Source organism: Triticum aestivum, chromosome 7B, assembly GCF_018294505.1.
Source record: "Triticum aestivum cultivar Chinese Spring chromosome 7B, IWGSC CS RefSeq v2.1, whole genome shotgun sequence".
Taxonomy (NCBI): Eukaryota; Viridiplantae; Streptophyta; class Magnoliopsida; order Poales; family Poaceae; genus Triticum; species Triticum aestivum.
Window position 1 is genome coordinate 225,684,033 of NC_057813.1, and position 21,114 is coordinate 225,705,146.

Sequence of the window (21,114 nt, forward strand, 5' to 3'; positions counted from 1 at the left end):
GCTCGCCATGCGCCGCGTCATAGCCAACAGGGGAGGAAGGATAAGAGGCCTCACTGGCAGCTGGGCGAACGGCGGTGCCCTCTGGTGGCGGCGAGGGGAGGGGAAGGCGGGGAGCAGGTGCAGGCAGCGGTGGCTAGGGTTTCGCCCAGCCGCCCTGCCTCCGCCCCTGTCTACACAGTATATAGTTTGCTACACAAAAGAAAGACTATACAGTACATACTACGAAAACAAAGGCAAATCACGCGGGGCTAGCAAATCCACATCTGACAGTAACGCGTACATTGTAGTCGACTGAGCGCTTTCATTTTTTTTATAGTATTGTACTATTACGAGTCAAATTTTGACCATCCCCAGGACTAACCAAACATGAGGTGTGTGCCACAAAATTATATCACTGAATTTGTGTTTGAAAGAGATTTCTCGTGGTATACATATAGTGTATGCTTCACTAGTGAAATTTGTCGTCAAACTTTAACCTAAAATGCGAGGGGGCACAATAAAATTGGATGGAGGAAGTACGATCTATCGTACTCCAACACTATAAATAAATAGCACGACCAGTATATATATATATATTTTGTAAACTTTGGCACCGCAGTACAGTTATACGAGTGGCCATACTTTCAGTTCAGGGATCGCCTGGTAATTCTCAGCCTGTGCATAAACGGGTGCATGTAGTCATAGCGATCACCTCTGGTGTAATTATGAGATTTCCATACTATTGACATATTCACAGCTACTATATGTAAACGTAATTTCTCCGTAATCTTGCAGCAACTGTAGCTGTTCACCCTCCAAATCTCCCATCTTTGTAGGAGACGAGCTTGTTGCTAGTTGAAGCGGTTGAAGAAGGAGACGACGTGGTTGTAGACGTAGTCCTTGGCGCAGGTGCCGATGACGAAGTCGGCGTGCGCGAACTGCTCCAGGTACTGCAACGTGAGCCTGTCGGGGTCGTCGCCCCGGAGGTCCCCGAGGAGGCGGCCGACGTCGCCGGGGTCGGCCAGCTCGTCCCGGCCGCCGTAGCTGAGGAAGAGCGGGAAGGCCGCCGGTATGTTGGACATGTTGTACGCCGGCGGGTCCGGCTGGCCGTACTTCTCCACGTTCACGCCCGGCCACATGTAGTCGTACTTGGACAGCACGCCGTCGCGGAACGTCTGGGCGAGGTGGACCATGGTCTTGGTGGACGTCGGCTGCGGCTCGTACTGGAGGAAGACGTCGACGGCCGAGCTGTTGAGGCAGTAGTTTTCCCCTGCCGTACACACACGCCATGGACGCACAGCTCTGTAACCTCTCGATGGATGCACGCGTAGCAGAAAGTAGTGATTGAGATTGATTAAGGGAGTGGTACCTGTGAAGTCTCTGAGGAGGTCGTAGCAGTTGGTTCCAGGATGGCGGCACAGTTCCTTGAAGAGGCTCGCCACCGCCGGCCTGCAGCAAACAATGAAGCAACAACGCGTCAGCCAGCTCCGAAGAAGCAGGAATTTAATCAGTCTCCGAACTGAAGATACTAGCGAGAGAATGAATGGCGTACGTTACTGGGTTGAACTCCGCCACACCGAGGATCGTGATGAGCTGGTTGGTCGTCAACATGGAACAAAAATCACACAGATTATACTAAGAAATTAAGTTGAGAAGAAGACCGGATTTGATGCGTCACACATCCATTTCAGCTGTACGGTACCTCTCCAACGAATGCTTTGGCGAGCAGTATGCCGAGGGGGGTGGTCATGTGGGACAGATAGGCGACCGGGGTCAGCAGCGCCGCCGACTTGAGCTTGTCCACCGTCCTGCCCTCCGAGAAGGCCGCCAGCGCCACCAGCGTCCCCTGCATACACACGTACATAAGTGCCAGAAGCAGCATGGTCGACCACGAGCAACGGAGGAGGAATGGGCCGAGACTGAGAAAGCTCTGAACGGCTTGTTTACTTACCATGGAGTGGCCGAGGAAGTGCGGCTTCTGCCCGGTGTGGCTGCAGACGTAGTCAACCAAGCTCGGCATGTCGTTCACCACCAGGTCGTCCCAGGACCAGTCCCAGTACCTCTGCCCACGATAGGTGCAACGTTAATTAATCAGGACAACTAATTTAATTGGCCAGGGTATCCATCCATCCTTGACTACTGTAGTAGGAGTAGGTACCCGGGAGTAGGAGTCGAGGGAGACGTGGCGGCTGCTCCACCTGGTGCCCCTGTTGTTGACCACCCACACGTCGAAGCCGCTGTCCGCGAGGATGTACGCCAACGATTCCTCCGGCGAGCTCAGCAGCCATGTCATGCCGTCCTGCATGCATGCATGCATACCCCGGCGCCGTTATTTTTGTGTCACACCCAAAGTCCCAAACGTGCAGACTCAAGGGGCAAATTTAACAGATTTGACCTATAGACGAAATCAAATCACAGAATGAACTGTCCGTGAAACTATTTCACGCGGCTGACCCGTGGCGCCTAGCTCTCAGGCGCTGCACTAGTGCAACGCCCGGGAGCTAGGCGCTGCACTAGTGCAACGCCCAAGAGCTAGGCGCTACACTGTATAGTGTGGTGCCTAGCTCTCAGGCGCTGCACACTGACTTAGTAATTTTCTGAACACATGGGTGCGATGCTGGCCGTGTAGCGCCTATCTCTAAGGCGTTGCACAGTGTAGTGTGGCGCCGTCGTGTCGGGCGTCACACAAAAAGGTCAGCCGCGTGAAATAGTTTCACAGATAGTTCATTCTATGATTTGATTTCGCCTATAGATTAAATTTGTCAAATTTACCGACTCAAGGGCACGCATGACGGCACCGATCACATCCTTTTAAGTTTGTGCCACACGACGCGGCATCCGCTTGCGTTCATGACGCCATCCATCATGAAACAGTGTTTGGCGTCATGCATGCCCCGATGATCCTAACTTATGGGAGGAAGTCTACGGGGCTATACGCGTACCGTGAGAACGCCATGCTGCAGAAGCACCGGCTGCCCCGCGCCGCCGCCGCTGGCGCGCCGCCCCCTCGGTATCCTTTGCAGGCTCAGGATGTACCCGTCCACCGTCGTCACCTACACTCCAATCAACAGGTCGATAAATCAACGGCGGGTCATCTTCTAACACGACGGGAACATCTGATCGATCTGTGTCAAGATCAGTCCGAACCGTGTGCTCTTCGCAGGGGTAGCCGAAGGGGGCCACGGCCAGCGCGCACGCGCCCACGCCCGCGGGAACACTGTCGCGCCGCCTGGTCGCGAGGTGGCCGGCCGGGACGCGGGCCTCGGCGGCGGCGGCGGCGCAGAGGATGATCAGCACGATGACCGCCGCAGGGCCCATGCTTGCTGCCCGTGCGCGCGGCGGGGCGTCCACCACTCCACTAGCTAGCTACCTCTGTGGTCTGTGCCTTGGTGGTGGCGGTGGTGCGCGGATAGTGCTGATCGAGTGCGCGCGATCGAGGGGGTATTTAAAGTGCGAGCAAGGTGGCGCGGATGGAGGCGACCGAGGTTAGTGCAGGGCGAGTGATCCGGCCGGCGAGGTGGGCTGCGCCTGGCGTGTGAACGGATGGGCCGGCCGGTGAGCGGGACGAGATTCCTGCATGGTTTCCTCTTGCTTTCTTCGACTCGACACCTTTAACTGGTTGGCTCAGCTCGGCCCTGGGGATGAGCACCGGCCATGCTGCCTTGCTTGCACGGCTGCACGTCCGCTTATTTAGCATACGTGCGTTTCCACAAGCTATTTGGTCTTGCTAAATTCTAGCAAGTGTGTAACTGCAGTGCTGTACCGGGCTCTCCGAAGGTAACTGATCGACAGTCTGAAATGGTGAAACGGGATCGACATATGTCCCAGTCAAGTAACCCTAGCTACTACATGGGTGCACTTCCTGTACTGTTGTGGATAGATGATTAAGGAGCGAAAATTTAATATGGGTCATACTACCATATAGTACTATTATCTCAGCGGTTGGTTTTCCTCGAGATGCACAATCATGCATGTATATGACCAAGTATTCAGCTCGGCCACTCATTTCTGCATAGTGGCAAACTAGTTTGTCTGATGTCATTTATGAGGCCCAGCTAACTCGGCCCAGTACGGTCTTTGCTACGTGAGATTTCTTGGACCGGCATATGGAGCACCTGGTCCGGCCTATCTCCTTCCGAAGTGGGCCCACTGGACAAGCAACGATGCGGGCAACTGTATTTATTTACAGCCTTATCCTCTCCCGGGTCAATCTGGATCCCCATTGCGCAAGGTCTTTCGCTGCCATGTCCGCTTCTTCTTCCTCCGCTGCCGGGCACCGAGCTGACCCCATGCGGGAAAAAGCCAGGTGATCGGTACTACTGGTGCATCCTTTGGAGTGTGAGTTCCTGAATCTCAAACTCAGATCTGGTCCTTCATCTTTACGTTAGTGCAGTTCTTGATTTTTTGTTCTTCTATTTTTCAGTCTCGTCAGTGTGGGCTTTCCGAGTGGCAAGAGATTTATCCTGCTATGCTGGATTCCGTTAGATCTTGGTCTTTGCCGCGCCCACCATCCCCAGCTTCTCCTGGGCTGCTAGCCTGCAACACCGGAGCTCGCGTCAGGAAGGAGTCCCAGAGTTCATCGGTTGTTCTGTTTCGAATGGATGCCAGCATGTCACCCCGGCCAAGGCCAGCACCATTGTTGATTTCTCCAGGATTGCGCTGCTCATGCTCGCCACTATCTTGATGCTCTTTGTGTTCTTGCTTGGCATGTCTGTCCGGACACTGGCAGTCGTGTATTTCAAGTGAGAGGCGCCATTGGTGTCATGCTTTTGGGTCGAAAGTCGAGTTAGTAGTACCGCTAATGTTTGTTGTGTGTGTGTTTAGTTACTAGTCTCAATTAGATTCAGATCCGTCAGACCAGACATGTGGTACTGCAAATGTCTTGGTTTGAATATGTGTTAACTGGTGTTGGCCTGAAAATGTACCCTGTTGTTATGCGCAAATCAGCTTAAAATGTGTATCCATGTGTTATGTAATCGCCGTGATTTATTTTTTACTTTTCAATGAGATCGCCCAACTGTTTCTGACGCTCGTTTTTCACTGCAACAGAGCAGCATGCCATGCGTTCACCCAGAGAGCCTGCGCACTATCAGCCATCAGTCGGGAAAGGCCAGCCATAACTGCACCGCGCAAAACAGGAGAACGGGGTAATTCTAAAAAAACAAAAAACAAAAAAAACAGGAGGGGGGATGCTTCGAGATGATAAAACCAGGGAGGAGCAACGTATTTTCGTTTTTTCCCGCCCTATGGGCCTTTTAAGGCTGCCAAGAAAAATTCTGGACCATGGTCCAGGACCTATCTTTGTACAAGTACCGGTGGTCCAACTCCGTCAGCTTCGTGAGTTTCTGGCCGGGGGCCGACTCACGTGTCCCCCGTATTCACACAGTAGCTCTGCATCATACGGTGGCCCCCATGCCAATTCCTCTATTTTCTCACGATCGCACATAGAGCATTGAATGCGCCAAACCTGCGTGATAGATGCCATCCAACGGCTTAGATAGTGCTACTATATGGTAGTATGACCCATATCGCTGCTCTCAGGAAGGAGTAGTCTCACTTCTTTCTTCGATGTCGACGTGCCTTTGTAGAGTGACACCTGTAATAGGTCGCAACAAAACGTCGAGTGAATCATCTCCATGCCGCTGCGTGTTCAAATGCTTAGTACCTGGTCCACACACTGAGATGCAGTATAAAAGCTAGAGGTCTCCAAGTGTCATAATGAGTCAAACAATGCAATACATCGTGTCATCGCGGGAGCGGTGTACTCTATGTTTCGCATTATTTTCGTACTCCCCCGAATCCATTGTAGCACTAAAGCATCGACAATTAATAGTATGGATCAAAAGAAATAACCAATTTGACTGACTTGCTTTCGGATGTCCATGTATATATGTGTTGTAGCAGAAGGATATTGCGCAAAACACACACTGACACACACACACACACACATGGCTAGTGGGGCATACAATGGTGGAGCAATTCCCTTCTTTTTGTTGCCACAACATACAGCAATCATAATGTTATATATACTCCTGTGCCTGCCACCAAACTTTAGCTCGAATTGTAGGCATGCATGGTCAATAGTTACATTTTGATTGGGAAGAGTTGTGTCTTGTATATATTAACTGGCGAATGCCCCACGGGGTAAAAACACTGGAGTAGCTGCATGAACAATAAGGAAAAATATTTTTCAAATATGTTTTTTTAATATCATAAAGTGAAACAAAAATAGTAATTAACATTGCGCCACTTGGTGTTGTCGGGAGTGTTTTTTTTTCATAAACTTAGGCACACCGGATGTATTAGTACCACCCTTAGCTTCCACTTGCATTGGCATATTTCTTGTGGGATTCACTACCAAAAAAAATAAAGCATGACAAATAACTAATAGCGAATCAATCTATAAAGTTGAAGAGTGGCATGAAATGAAGGAGTTGAGATGTGCCACACAAGACCCACATGCATGTGTGCATTATCTACAACTAGAAGGGTTGAACGATGATTCGTTGTGCCATTGGTATTGTTGGGATTTCATAAATTTTGTTTGTTACTTCGTTTGGCGCATGGGGAAGATGGTGTGTGCTTTCTTTTTTATAATGCAGTGTTTTGATGGGCTGTCTTGGCAGTGTGATTCTGTGTTATCCAATAATTAACTCATATTTATGTGAGTTTCTTGGTTGATGGCAACATGTATTATATTGGTGCTACAATGTCACATATTGGCGTTTGTTTTCTCTAGGTGGTGAGAGAATATGCGGGACTGATGTGTTTTCTAGGTTGGTGGCTGCCGATGAGTTTGAGAAATTGTTAAGTATGCGCCCATGGTAACGGTGTTTATGGTCAGTTCTATACCAGACCCAAAAAGTTGATAATGTTGTCTGCTAAACCAACATAACTTTGTAATCTTTTGCATTCTCTTCTCATACCACTAGCTTTCTATATCGTCAATTATTACCATGGCAATTTGTGTTCCATTTGTGTGTTATAAATGTTTCTGCAAAAAAAAATTATTCACGAAAATTACCATGGCAATTGTGTGTTCCATCCTCGCCATCTGTTAGAGTCGTTGCATCTCAAGCAGTAGCCTGATACATGATTAGATGTAAAAATATATATCAGAATACACAGTGTGATTGTGGGAATGTGGATTCTAGGTACATGTATTGTTCGAAGCAAACTTTAAAGCTGGTAGTTGATTAGTTTCACCTATATATGTGTGACAATCGCAAAACCAACAGGAACATATGTGAACAATCGGTAAATAGTGTCCTTCTGGTTGTAAGCGATTTCAGAAGGTGTTGTCTGCACCATATATACTGTACACAATATGCAGTAGGCGGGGTGTGTAGTGTAGATCAAAAGCTACATCCTACTGACTAGTTAGTCACGAAACTAAAAGGAAGAACACACGTAAACAGTTGGCACTCCCGTGTAGTGCACCGCTTCAACCGCAAGAGATGACGAATAATGTGGAGTACGCAATTGGACTTAGGTACTGCAGCTAAGCATTTTTAGCCTTTTTATGCAGATTGCATTAAGATGGGCAGATAAAGCCTTTTTATGCTTTTGCCATGACCTGTGGATCAAATTTCACTAAAATTTGCCATATCACATGCACATTTTTTGCACTCCTAAGTTTCCGCATGCTTGGCAAATCTTGATTCACAAGGTTAGCAAAGAATTGATCTATGAATTTTTTTGTCATGGCAAGTGCTTTTAGCTTTTTTCCATGTTGTCAATATAGCTTTTGCCATCTCACCAATACAATTCTTTCCATCCCACAAACACATTTTCTACAAGGCACAATTGTTTAAAAAATTGTGGCAAATTCACTTTACGACCCATCACAAATTTCCTTTTTTTAGACAATGTCAAACTTCTTTTGTATGGTCCATGGAAAATTCACTTTATGGACCATGGCAAATTCACTAAATGGACCATGGCAATTTTCCTTTTTCCTTTGGACAATGGCAAACTTCTTTTTTAAAGGACCATGGCAAATTCACTATATGGAGCATGGCAAATTTCACTTTTCCTCTTAAAGTTATTGTGTTATGAGAAGAAATATCCCAAACCCATGGCAAATTCTTATAATTGACATCTTTTTTCAAATACCAGAATTTCCTCACTTTATATTTATTTTTTAGACCATGAAAATTTTATTAATTAGACCATGGTAGTTCTTTAGGTAGCATGACAATTTGATTATTTTAGACCATGACAAATTATTTAATTTTTAACCATGGCAAATTTAATATCTATACCTTGGCATTTTTGTTAGTTAAAGCATGGAAATTAATTAATTGGGCCATGGCAAATTCACTTTATGGCCCATGGCAAATTTCCTTTTTTAGACAATGTCAAACTTCTTTTCTATGGTCCGTGGCAAATTCACTTTATAGACCAATGCAAATTTCATTTAATGGACCATCACAATTTTCTTTTTTCTCCGAAAAATGGCAAACTTCTCTTCTCTACTACTTAAAATGAATGGAAGGTTCCATGTTTCATTTTTCTTCACACCATCCCTTCGTCCAACCGTCCCCGTATGATAATCAATCACATTAATTCCTTACTTTCTTAACCAATTTCACTTTAATTTACTTACCAAACTTCTCATCGAACTATAAGGTAAATCACAGGCATGATTTGATAAACATTTATTTACACAGTCGCATTAAGATGGGCAGATAAATTACAAGCTAACATACTAGAATATATATTCCGTTGCAACGCACAAGCATTGTCCTGGTCTTTTTAGAAGGACCATGGAAAATTCACTATATTGATCATGGCAAATTTACACCCCTCCCCCTAAAAATTTCCTTGTTATTAGAGAACAAATATCTGAAACCCATGGCAAATTCCTACAATTTGACATCTTTTTTCAAATACCAAAATTTTCTCACTTTTTACCGTGTGTCCATAACAAAATCCCCAAAAGTTGCCATGTTAGTTTGGACAACAAAATTTCCTAAATTTGTTTGTTTTTCATTTTTATTGTAGGTACCATGGCATTTATATTTATTTTTTAGACCATGGCAGTTTTTAGGTAGCATGACAATTTAATTATTTTAGACCATGACAGTTTTGGTAGTTAGACCGTGGCAATTTATTTAATTTAGACCATGGGAAATTCAATATCTATGCCTTGGCAATTTTGTTAGTTAGAGCATGGCAATTTAATTAATTGTACAATTGTAGTTTTTTAGGTAGCATGGAAATTTTTAATTATATTAGAACACAACAAGTTTAATATCTATACCATGGCAATTTTTATTGTCTTGATTTTTTCCCTACTTATTTGAACCATGTCAACTTTAATTAGACCATTCCCAGAAATTTTATACATTACATTTTGTAGAATAATCTCTCTATATACTATCAAATTTATTGACATGACATTTTCCCCTATCCACGTCAATTTGTATTGTTTTGGCACATGTCTACTATACTATAAGGAAACTATCTCAGTTTTTTATCTACACATACTTTTGTGTGTTTTTGAATTCATGACTAGGTTGTACTACAATTTTTTTAGAAGCATGCATGTGTAGCTAGTTCTCATCATCTAAACATGTACAAAATATGTAGAAGATATGGATATGTATTTTTTGGATCATTGTCTATATGGTAGCTTCATTAGAAAAGATGATGAATTTGTATGTCTTTAGTCAATTTAAGTTAGATGCAAATCTGAAGTTTTTTGAAGGCATGTTTCTCTGGAGTTAAAACTGGGCTTTTTCCCATTTTTTCTGGCTACCTTATTGTGTTTTCTGTTAGTGATAAGTCTATTGATGTGGCATGATTTGCGCTGAAGGGGTAGGTGTAGCGAATAAAACCGTTTGATCCATCAACCCTCCCAGCATGAACGAATTGTTCGCTGGGAGTGTCGGTGTCCAAACCGCAAGATCTCGGGTAGGGGGTCCCGAACTGTGCATCTGAGGATCGAAGGTAGCAGGAGGCAGGGGACACGATGTTTACCCAGGTTCGGGCCCTCTTAATGGAGGTAATACCCTACTTCCTGCTTGATTGACTTTGATGAGTATAGGGGTTACAAGAGTTGATCTACCTCGAGATCGTAATGGCTAAACCCTAGATGTCTAGCCTGTATGATTGTGTTCGCCCCTAAGGACTAAACCCTCCGACTTATATAGGCACCGGAGGGACTAGGGTTGTACAAAGTCGGTTTACAGAGGAAGGAAACTACACATCTGGACGCCAAGCTTGCCGTCCACGCAAAGGAGAGTCCCATCCGGACACGGGAGAAGGACTTTGGTTTTGTATCTTCACGGCCCATCAGTCTGGCCCATGTCACATAGGCCAGCTCTCTAAGGACCCCATAATCCATGACACCCTCAGTAGCCCCCGAACTTGCCTTCAATGACGACGTTGTATCCGGCTTCATATCTTCGGCTTTGCAAGGCAAGTTCCCCATTGTACTCCCTATAGTTCGGCTTTTACATTTAAATATTGTACTCTTCAGCTTTTGTGCCACCGCCGCCTCGGCTTCCATGTGTCATATGAATACGAAGGGTCTAAGTATTTTTACAAGTAACCCCTTGACCATGTAGGGAAGGCGCTCATTTAAAGAGATTGAATCTCAGATGCCATTCCTCGCCAGACGAAAATCCTTAGAGCTTGCCATAGGAAACCAACCAAAGATGGCCAATGCTCCTTGTTCTTCCTCGCGCCCACACAGCCCTCAAGAAGGCGACTGGGTGAGCTGCTCGGTGCCCCACGCCCAGTTGACCAAGCTTCAGGCGTAGGGATACCTCCCTCCATCGGATCTAGTCCCCATTCGGACGGGATTAACTACCTTCAACGGCGAAGCCCTGGCGGAGAACTTCCCCAATCCCAATAAAGGGGAGCGGGTGTGCTTTGTTTCATTCCTGCTGAGGGGCGTGGGATTTCCAATCCACCCTTTCCTTAGAGGTCTTCTGGAGTATTACGGTCCCCAACTGCACAAGCTCATGTTGGGCTCCATTCTTCACATCGCAGGCTTTGTTGCTCTTTGCGAGCTGTTCCTAGGCTACGAGGCCCATTTTGATTTATGGAGGAAATATTTCTGCCTCGTCCCCCGCTCCCAGAAGGGATCCATATTCGAGGTGGGCGGTGCCTAAGTATGGCGTATAGGTGGAACAGGATACCTGTCCGACATTTCGAAGAAGGCATCCGAAGAGTGGCCCTCGGAGTGGTTCTACATCAAAGACGTTGTCCTTCCGGATCCAATCCGGCAAGGTCTTCCCGAATTTTCCTCCGCTCCTTTAAAGAAGCGTGCTAGCTGGCGTCCCCGAAGCTATGAAGAAGAAGATAGTGCGGAGGTTAAGAGGCTAGTGAACAAGATCAGAATACTTGCCCACTCTGGACTATCTACAGTCGAGGTAATGGTGATTTCAATAACACGATGCGTTCAGCAGCTTCAATTCAGGGGGCTTCCCATGTGGCATTACAACGGGGAGGACGACACCTCATGTTGTGGGCGCAAGGGTCCGGCTAATTTCTCCATGCTGACCGCCACGTTGGCTGACCTTTTCAAAGGGCAAAAGGAAGATTTTGCTTGCCTGAAGTGTCGAGAAGGTTTCTCCATGTACACCCCCATTGACTGGGTGAGTCTTTGATTATAGGCCTTAATCGATCTTTTTTTCTTCAACTATGGTTTTTAGTCGAACTTAATTCGGCTACCTTTAACAGGAACGGAGAAAGGTCGTCACGGGGATCTATAGCCCCGCTCCGCAGCCAGAGGATCAAATCAAGACCTTGATCCTGGATTCGAAGAGGAACCGGATATATTTGTAGACTTTAAGGATGGAGTCTTTTATCAGACGAGCTACGACGGCATGGAAGTGGCTATCATAGCCGATTATCCCGGCCTTCTTCCTTCCTCCCATGTAAGTACCTAGGAGACATCTCCTCAAAAAGAGTTTTCCCACTGCGACTCACCCACCGCACTACATCGTGCTCCCAAGGGGTGACGCTCGCACCATCGTGCTGCAGCAAAGGCGTCCTCTAAGAAGACGACGCTTGCACAGGGCGCGTCTCTGAAAAGAAAGGCTAACGACGATACAGCCGGGCCCTCTCCTTCATCGAAGAGGTATAAACCTTTAACACACACTTAGTGGATAGATCATACGATTACGTTTCCTGCCGTGCCATATTGCAGGAGGAGTGTACGCGGGACTGTATCCGGAGACCTGACTGACCATGCACAAACTAATCCGGCCCCGAATCCTGCCACTAGGACTGGAAGGGATGCGGGTGCAATGTCGGACTGTCATATCCAAGAGGATTCGGATAATGTATCCGTCACGAACTCCGAAGTGGAGAGTGCAATGGGTCACCGGCGGCGGAGAGTGGCTATGTGTGACCCGAACTTCACCGAAGAGGCTTTCAATGCCTTCAGCTCAAGGGATGCTTATATCCGAGCTGCTCGGGATGGACTTGCTAGAGCCACTCACCAGCTTGAAAAGGATATGCGGGTAAGTATTTTTATGCATATTCAATAATCATATGCCAGTAGCCCCCAAGTCTTGAAGCAGTTGGCCCAACTGATTTAAGAGTCGTTATATTGCCAGGTATTCACGAAAAGGAATAACACATTATCAAAGGAGCTAGAAGAATGTCGAACGAAGCTGACTGCTGCCACCGCCGAACTAGAGAAATTGAAGAAATCCAAGAAGGCACCTGGTGGTAAGTACAGCAGCAACTCGGAAATAAGGTTCCGTGCCTACAACGAGGTTGCTTAAATATGCTTTTTCTCGTTGTTAGGCTCAACAGATCAGCTGGAGGAGAGGCTAAGAGCTGCTCAAGTGGACAAACAACATGTTGAGGGCAAGAAGTCGCTGGTCAACGTGTATTGACACGGACCATTAATGAGAAGAACAAACTACAGGATGCAAATATCAAGCAAGCCGAAGAAATGAAGGATTTAAGAGCCCAGTTATCGGATGCTTTGAAGGAGAACAAGAAGCTGAAAGGCGGCATATTCAGTATGCTCTTTAACCTATCTATCACACGGTCTCCTGTTTGAAAATTTTACAAGTTTGCTTCCGTAGGTGTGCTAACCGGACGTCCCGAAGGAGAAGTGTCTAGATTCTAGGGCGACCTGCTACAAGAGCTGTCCAAAGTGCACGAGCGAGCTCGGAAAGCATTGAGGAACATGGCGAAGGCTTTATGGCCATCCGATTCCCCTCCAGGAAGTATGGATGAGCTTGCGAATTTATTCAAGGGAGCTTGTCGCCGTTTGGAGCTATGGATATCAGCATGTCGGGAAGATGCCGGAGAAGCCTGGGCCATGGTGAAAACACGGTATACCAAGCTTGATACGAATCATATGGCCCGGGTCGGACCTCGGGGACCAGATGGACAAGAAATTCCTGTGAGCTTAGTGTACGACCAAGTGAAAATAGACGCTAAGTTTTCTCAACAGGATTGTAAACTAGACAACCTACTAGAGGGTCTAGAGGAAGAATAAGTTTTTGGGTGTAGTAGTGTACTTTATCACCAAACTTTATCTCCAGCCAAATTGTAAAACGATTGTCATGGTAGACTTTCCGCTTCGACCTCCAGCACCCGAGGTTTTGGAGTGTTTCCGGATATTGTACCATTGGTAAACACCAAGGTATGTTCGGAAACTAGGCAGTCTGGTCATAGTTGCTTAAACAGACAAGTTGTATTCAGAGAGTTATGTTATATTACATTTGATCGTAAGAAACATCTTCTAGAGAGAATAGTTCCGTTAAGGGTTCCTTTCCTTGGGCCAGCATGCATTTTTGTGCATGCATAAGCTGTGGTGCGAGCAATCATAGTATGCATTATAATTTGGTGGCGTATATTGCAATGAGGGCAATTCGTCTTTTGTCTGCCGGCCGATTATTCCTTTAAGAATGCTAGCTTTCGGCTTCACCCGTCTGAGGTACATGTCCGCATAACCCGGCTGTAACAATCGCAGATGTGCTCCCTTTATGCCCTAGCCGAACAAGCGGGAACGTAGGGCATAAGAACAAGAGCCAGGCAACCCAGCTTGGCAAAAACTTAAGTCATAAAGGTGCACATAATGGCGAAGACAAGACACATATGAGTAGACAATACATATATATTGTGAGCTTGACGCTCCAAAATAATAATCATAATAAGCTTCTGTGAAAAGAAGCCCCCGAGTATTATGGGGTATGTACATTTAATGATGTATACCCCTCGAGCGTGCGGTTTATCCAAACACTGGTAGAAGTCGTACAAAAACAAAAAAGAGAGAAAAAGGGTGAGAGAGAGAAAAGAAAAGACGAAGAAAAGTTATAAGTGTGAACTTAGGCGTAGAATCTTCGGAGTCGAGCAACGTTCCATGGTTTTGGTTCCAAACGATTATCCGAAGCGTTGCGAAGGCGATAAGCTCCTCCAGTGAGAACTTCATCTATGATGAAGGGACCCTCCTATTTGGGCTTGATCTTGTCCTTTTTCTTCTCTGGTAGGCGTAGGACGAGTTCACCGACATTATAAGTCTTTGCCTGTACCTCCCTACTTTGATATCGCCGAGCTTGCTGTTGGTAAAATGCGGAATGAGCCTTCGCGACGTCGCGCTCCTCCTCCAAGCCGTCCAAATCGTCCTGCCGGTCGAGCTCGGCCTCTCTCTCATCATACATGCGCACTCGAGGTGAGTCATGAATAATGTCGCAAGGCAATACTGCCTCGACGCCGTACACCATGAAAAAAGGTGTTTATCCGGTCGTGCGATTGGGCGTGGTACGCAGCCCCTAGAGTGCAGAACTGAGTTCTTCAACCCAGTGCTTGTCTGACTCACGCAAAGATCGCACTAGTCTGGGTTTAATGCTGCTCAATATCAAGCCGTTAGCCCATTCGACCTGACCGTTTGTCTGAGGGTGATATACGGAGGCGTAATCGAGCTTGATGCCCAAATCTTAGTGCACCAGGTTTTCACCTCATCTACCATAAAGTTAGAACCGTTGTCAGTACTGATACTATATGGGATACCATAACGGTGTACAACATCGGATATGAAGTCTATAACTGGTTTGGCTTCTATCCACTTAGTGAACTTGTCGACCATAACCAGTAAATATTTCTTCTTATGGGTTCCCCCATTAAGGGGTCCGACCATGTCTAGCCCCCAGACCGCAAAAGGCCAAGTAATGGGGATTGTTCGTAAGGCGGTAGGCGGCATATGGCTTTGATTGGCGAAAAGCTGGCAGCCCGCACATCGATATACGAGGTCTTGTGCGTCTGCTCGGGCCATGGGCCAAAAGAAACCTGCACGGAAGGCCTTACTTACAAGGGCCCGAGCTGCGGCGTGATGGCCACCAAGACCGGCATGTATTTTAGCCAAGAGCTGACGTCCTTCTTCTTCAGAGATACACCTTTGGAGTACTCCGGTGGTACTTTTCTTGTACAATTCCCCCTCATGGACTTTATAGGCCTTCGAGCGTGGAACAATGCGATGGGCCTCCGTCTGGTCATTAGGGAGCTCATTCCTATTAAGGTAGGCGAGGAACGGTTCAGTCCACGGGGCAATTACAGCCATGATTTTGTGAGCCAATGATGTTACTTCGGTGCCCGAACCCCCGACGATATCGGGACTGTGTTCGGAATCTGGGGGTATGATCGTTTCTGGAATGGTGTTGCCGCTATTGTCCTGCCACACGACGGATGGCTTGAAGAGCCTCTCCACGAAGGTGATAGGCGGGACGGGGTGGCGCTTGGTGCCCATGCGGGCAAGTATGTCTGCAGCTTGATTACTCTCTCGAGCCACATGATGAAACTTGAGCCCTTCAAACCGAGCTGATATTTTGAGTACGGCGTTGCGGTAAGCCGCCATCTTCGAATCTTTTGCGTCGAAGTCTCCGTTTATCTGAGATATTGTGAGGTTTGAGTCCCCGCGTACTTCGAGGCATTGTATGCCCATGGAGACGGCCATCCGGAGACCGTGTAGAAGGGCCTCGTATTCGGCTGCATTGTTAGAGTCTGTGTACAGTATTTGGAGCACATAGCATATTGTGTCTCCTGTGGGGTATGTCAAGACAACACCAGCCCCCAATCCGGCTAACATTTTAGAGCCGTCGAAGTGCATCACCCAGTTGGAATATGTGGCATCTTCTTTAGGGAGTTCGGCCTTTGTCCATTCAGCGACGAAGTCAGCCAACACATGAGATTTGATAGCTCGGTGTGGCTTGTAAATTATTTCAAATGGTAAGAGCTCAATGGCCCATTTGGTAATCCGGCCGGTGGCATCCCGATTGTTTATAATATCGTTAAGTGGCACTTCGGAGGCCACCATGATCGAGCACTCTTGAAAGTAGTGCCTCAACTTGCGGGATGCCATGGAGACCGCATATGCTATCTTTTGATAATGCGGGTATTGGGATTTGCATGGTGTAAGGGACCGTTGATACATAATATACTGGTTTTTGAAGTGGGAATTTATGTCCCTCATCATCTCGTTCGACGACGAGCACCACGCTCACCACCTGGTGAGTTGCAGATATGTAGAGAAGCATTGGTTCGCCGATGTTTGGTGCGGCCAGGATTGGTTTACTTGCTAACAAAGATTTTATTTCTTCTAGTACGGCTGTGGCAGCGTCCGTCCACACGAAGTGGTCAGTGCGGCAGAGCAAGCGGTATAATGGCAACGCCTTTTCCCCTAGTCTGGAGATAAAATAGCTTAAAGCTCCCACACACCCAGCTAACTTTTGGACCTGCTTGATGTCTGTTGGTGTTGCCAACTGTGGTAGGGCTCAGATTTTAGCGAGGTTTGCTTCGATTCCTCTACTGGAGACAATGTACCCAAGCAGCTTTCCGGCTGGAACGCTGAAAATGCATTTTTCCGGATTGAGCCATATGTCATATGCTCGAAGGTTGTCGAATGTAAGGCGTAAGTCATCTACCAATGAATCGACATGTTTGGTTTTGATGACTACGTCATCTACATATGCCTCCACAATTTTGCCGATCTGCTTTCCCAGGCATGTTTGAATCATGCGTTGGTAGGTTGCGCCGGCGTTCTTGAGCCCAAAAGGCATAGTGTTGAAGCAGAAGGGCCCATATGGAGTGATGAACGTCGTGGCGGCTTGGTCGGATTCCTTCATATTTATTTGATGGTATCCGGAATATGCGTCAAGGAAGCACAAGAAATCGTGTCCTGCGGTTGCGTCAATAAAATGGTCAATTCAAGGTAGTGGGAAGGGGTCCTTAGGGAAAGCCTTATTAAGGTCTTTGAAATCGACACACAGGCGCCGGGATTTATCCTTCTTAGGTACCATGACCAGGTTTGCAGCCAGTATGGATGTTTGATCTCTCTTATAAACCCAGCTTCAAGTAGCTTGGCTAGCTCCTCCCCCATAGCATGTCATTTGGGTTCGAAGAATTGGCGCAGAGTTTGCTTGACTGGTTTGTATCCTTTCAGTATATTGAGACTATGCTCGGCCAGTCTCCGTGGGATACCTGGCATATCCGAAGGGTGCCAGGCAAAAATGTTCCAGTTCTGACGCGGGAATACGCATAATGCAGCGTCCATAGTCGGATCTAGCTGTGCCCCAATGGAAGCTATTTTCTTGGGGTCCGTCGGGTGGACTAGAAATTTGACTATTTCGTCCGCTGGCTTGAAGAAGTAGATTTGGGTCTCTTATCGAGGATTACATCACTATCTATCATAGAACGTAGAGTGGTTAATTCCTCGGCCGCGAGGGCCTCGAACAATGCCTCAAGGGCCAGAGAGGCAGTTTTGTTTTTGGCGCGGAGTGCTATGTCTGGATCACTAGTGATAGTGATAATTCCATTGGGCCCGGGCATTTTGAGCTTCATATACCCGTAACGTGGTACGACTTGGAAGCGCGTGAATGTATCTCGCCCCAGCAAAGCATGATACCCGCTGTTGAATGGTGCCACATGGAAGAGTAACTCTTCGGACCTGTAGTTCTCCAGCGTGCCGAATACCACGTTGAGTTTGATTTTTCCCGAGCATCTGGCCTCCCGACTAGGGATAATACCGCGAAAGGTTGTGTTACTTTGCTCAATGCGACTCTTGTCCATTTGCATTTTATTTAGCATGTCCTCGTAGATGAGGTTCAGTCTGTACCACCCTCCATGAGCACTTTAGTGAGCCAAAAGCCATCTATGATTGGGTTTAGGACCAAAGCGGCTGGTGCCTGGACTGAGCGGGCCCTTAGTTCCTCATCGGCGTTAAAGGTGATCACCATGTCGTTCCAGGGATTTACTGCTGACATGTGGCAAACTTTGGTGAGGTCGCGGAGCGCCTTTTTGTGCCGGTTATTTGAAGAAAAGGTCTCAAAGACCGTGAATACTTTGGGATCATTGTCCTCCGAAGAGTATTTCTCTGGAGTGTGGTTAGTGAGGATACCCTCGCCGCTCTTGGCCACCTGCCAGAGTATCTAACATGCTCGAAGGCTATGCGTTGGTTCATTGTTCGATGTCATGTGAATTTTACAGGGTTTGTCGAGCCATTCCTCGAGGACAGTTCGATGCCCCATAACGGGTTTAATTTTCTTGTCCATGGGATGATGATTGGGTGCTCCGTGGGGGTGCATCCTCTTTGCCCGTCCGGGGGATGGCCTAAAGGACTGCGGTTCCCAGCGGGCTGTCTGGATTTTCCAAGCGCTTTCCATTGTGCAGTACTTCTGTACTATGTGTGCCAAATCGGCAAAGTGCCGTACGCGATGGCAGTTGAGGGCATTAAGTATTCCCTCGTCTGTGCAATTGTTGAAAAATACCGAGATCGCGTCTTCGTCACATCAATCTTTGATCTTGTTTTTAACAAGTAGGAATCTAGCCCAAAAGTGGTGGACTGTTTCTTGAGGCTACTGCCGCGCATACATTAAGTCGCATATGTCCGGAGGACTGCAGTTTCTTGGGGAATATTGCTTGTGGTGGGTGGGCGGGCTCAAATCCAAACCCTGACCCACTGAGAAGTCCGGATTCTGAAGAATCTTTGAGGTTACGGGCCTGGGCTCCAGAGCATCAGGTGCGTTTTTGGGCTCAACGCCCGATTCCATGTCCGGAGGACAAGAAGTGTCTTCCGGAAGATGGGAGTCCGGATCTCCGAGCTCGGAAACCCGAACATACTTTGTTCTCATCGTAGGAGAAGAGTCATTGTTGTCTTGTTCCTCCACGATTGCCACATGATGGGTGATCGGTGGAGATCTGATTTCTCTCTGATCGGGTTTAAGACCAATCTGATCATAGTCGGTTGCGACCCCCAGGGACGCGATGTGATCTGGCAGTTCGTTTAAGGCCGATACATCTACCGGATCCATCTTATCATAGTATTCAGGGCCGACGCGGAGGCGATTTTTGGCAATGAGTTGGGCTGCTTCTAGCTTAACGGTCGGGCGAGCGCCCATGATGAAGCTGCCAAGCCGGAGGATTTGCCCTAAAGCTAGGGCTTCTCCGGAAGTGATGCTGTCCTTGATGACAAGGCGAGCCATCAATCCTTCTGTTGACGGCACAGAGGAACTCTCAATGAAAGCACCAATGTCGGTGTCAAAACCGGCAGATCTCGGGTAGGGGGTCCCGAACTGTGCGTTTGAGGATCCAAGGTAACAGGAGGCAGGGGACACGATGTTTACCAAGGTTCGGGCCCTCTTAATGGAGGTAATACCCTACTTCCTGCTTGATTGACTTTGATGAGTATAAGGGTTACAAGAGTTGATCTACCTCGAGATCGTAATGGCTAAACCCTAGGTGTCTAGCCTGTATGATTGTGTTCGCCCCTAAGGAATAAACCCTCCGGCTTATATAGGCACCGGAGGGGGCTAGGGTTTAACAAATTCGGTTTAAAGAGGAAGGAAACTACACATCCGGACGCCAAGCTTGCCGTCCACGCAAAGGAGAGTCCCATCCGGACAAGAGAGAAGGACTTTAGTTCTGTCTCTTCACGACCCGTCAGTCCGACCCATGTCACATAGGCCGGCTCTCTGAGGACCCCATAATCTAGGACTCCCTCAGGGAGGTCCCTTGAAATTGGTCGTTCTGCAATTATTAGGATCCTTGCGAAATAGGGGCTGTGAGAGCAAATTTTGTTCGGTCCAACTGAAATAGCATAACAAAGAAGGGCCAAATATGTCTAGTCCGATGAAGTATGCGATAAAAGTGTGCTCCGGCTATGGACGCACATGTTGGCACTGTTATGGAATGTAAGTGAAGTAGAGCGGTGAGAAGCATGGGTGTCGGTGTCAAAACCGGCGGATCTCGGGTAGGGGGTCCCGAACTGTGCGTCTAGGCGGATGGTAACAGGAGACAAGGGACACGATGTTTTTACCCAGGTTTGGGCCCTCTCGATGGAGATAAAACCCTACTCCTACTTGATTAATATTGATGATATGGGTAGTACAAGAGTGGATCTACCACGAGATCAAGGAGGCTAAACCCTAGAAGCTAGCCTATGGTATGATTGTTGTAATGGTTGTTCGTCCTACAGACTAAAACTCTCTGGTTTATATAGACAACAGAGAGGGCTAGGGTTACACAGAGTCGGTTACAATGGTAGGAGATCTACATATCCGTATTGCCAAGCTTGCCTTCCACGCCAAGGAAAGTCCCATCCGGACACGGGACGAAGTCTTCAATCTTGTATCTTCATAGTCTTGGAGTCCGGCCGATGATGATAGTCCGGCTATCCGGACACCCCCTAGTCCAGGACTCCCTCAGTAGCCCCTGAACCAGGCTTCAATGACGATGAGTCCGGCGCGCATATTGTTCCGCATTGCAAGGCGGGTTCCTCCTCCGAATTAATTCATAGAAGATTGTGAACACCAGGATAGTGTCCAGCTCTGCAAAATAAATTCCACATACCACCGTAGAGAGAATAATATGTACACAGGTTCAATCTGCCGACGTATTTTGTGGCGTGACGTCACACCACTACCAAGCCTTTACTTGAATTGTTTTTATTGTACCACCTCAGCGCGTTTAGCGAAGCGGTTTCCTTGGCACGTCTTGTCGAAGCAGAGATCGTGTTCCCCTTATTCCGGGATTCCCATCAATACGGACGTGGGTAACCCAACCGCACCATTGATTGCGGCGCTTGGGAGATAGGCGAGTTTTACCAGGCCGGTGGGGACGCATAGTCTTCGTCCACCCATATATAAGGGGATAAGGATCCACCCTTTT

General features: G+C 47.4%; 1 protein-coding gene and 1 long non-coding RNA gene across 2 annotated transcripts; one reads left to right on the top strand and one right to left on the bottom strand.

Annotated features, from left to right (window-relative positions):
• Positions 1 to 541: 541 nt before the first annotated feature.
• Positions 542 to 3,381, bottom strand: LOC123160160 (triacylglycerol lipase 2). The gene is made up of 8 exons (XM_044577971.1): positions 3,127 to 3,381; positions 2,922 to 3,032; positions 2,138 to 2,278; positions 1,931 to 2,041; positions 1,682 to 1,825; positions 1,532 to 1,572; positions 1,349 to 1,428; positions 542 to 1,249 (listed from the first exon to the last, which is right to left on the bottom strand). Exons 1-8 carry the CDS (start codon positions 3,295 to 3,297, stop codon positions 831 to 833), a joined length of 1,218 nt encoding a protein of 405 aa, XP_044433906.1. The 5' UTR covers positions 3,298 to 3,381; the 3' UTR covers positions 542 to 830.
• Positions 3,382 to 4,156: 775 nt separating this feature from the next.
• LOC123159247 (uncharacterized) lies at positions 4,157 to 5,006 on the top strand. The gene is made up of 2 exons (XR_006479582.1): positions 4,157 to 4,317; positions 4,403 to 5,006. It is a non-coding gene; the product is annotated as an uncharacterized lncRNA (long non-coding RNA).
• The last annotated feature ends 16,108 nt before the right edge of the window (positions 5,007 to 21,114 follow it).

What these genes read in the sequence shown, in the direction of transcription:
- LOC123160160 (XM_044577971.1), bottom strand. Translation starts at nt 3,297, where the DNA reads ATGGGCCCTGCGGCGGTCATCGTGCTGATCATCCTCTGCGCCGCCGCC. An exon ending in CCCTCGACTCCTACTCCCGG is followed by an intron (nt 2,042 to 2,137) that starts GTACCTACTCCT and finishes TATCGTGGGCAG; the next exon opens with AGGTACTGGGACTGGTCCTG. An exon ending in CCAAAGCATTCGTTGGAGAG is followed by an intron (nt 1,573 to 1,681) that starts GTACCGTACAGC and finishes ACGACCAACCAG; the next exon opens with CTCATCACGATCCTCGGTGT.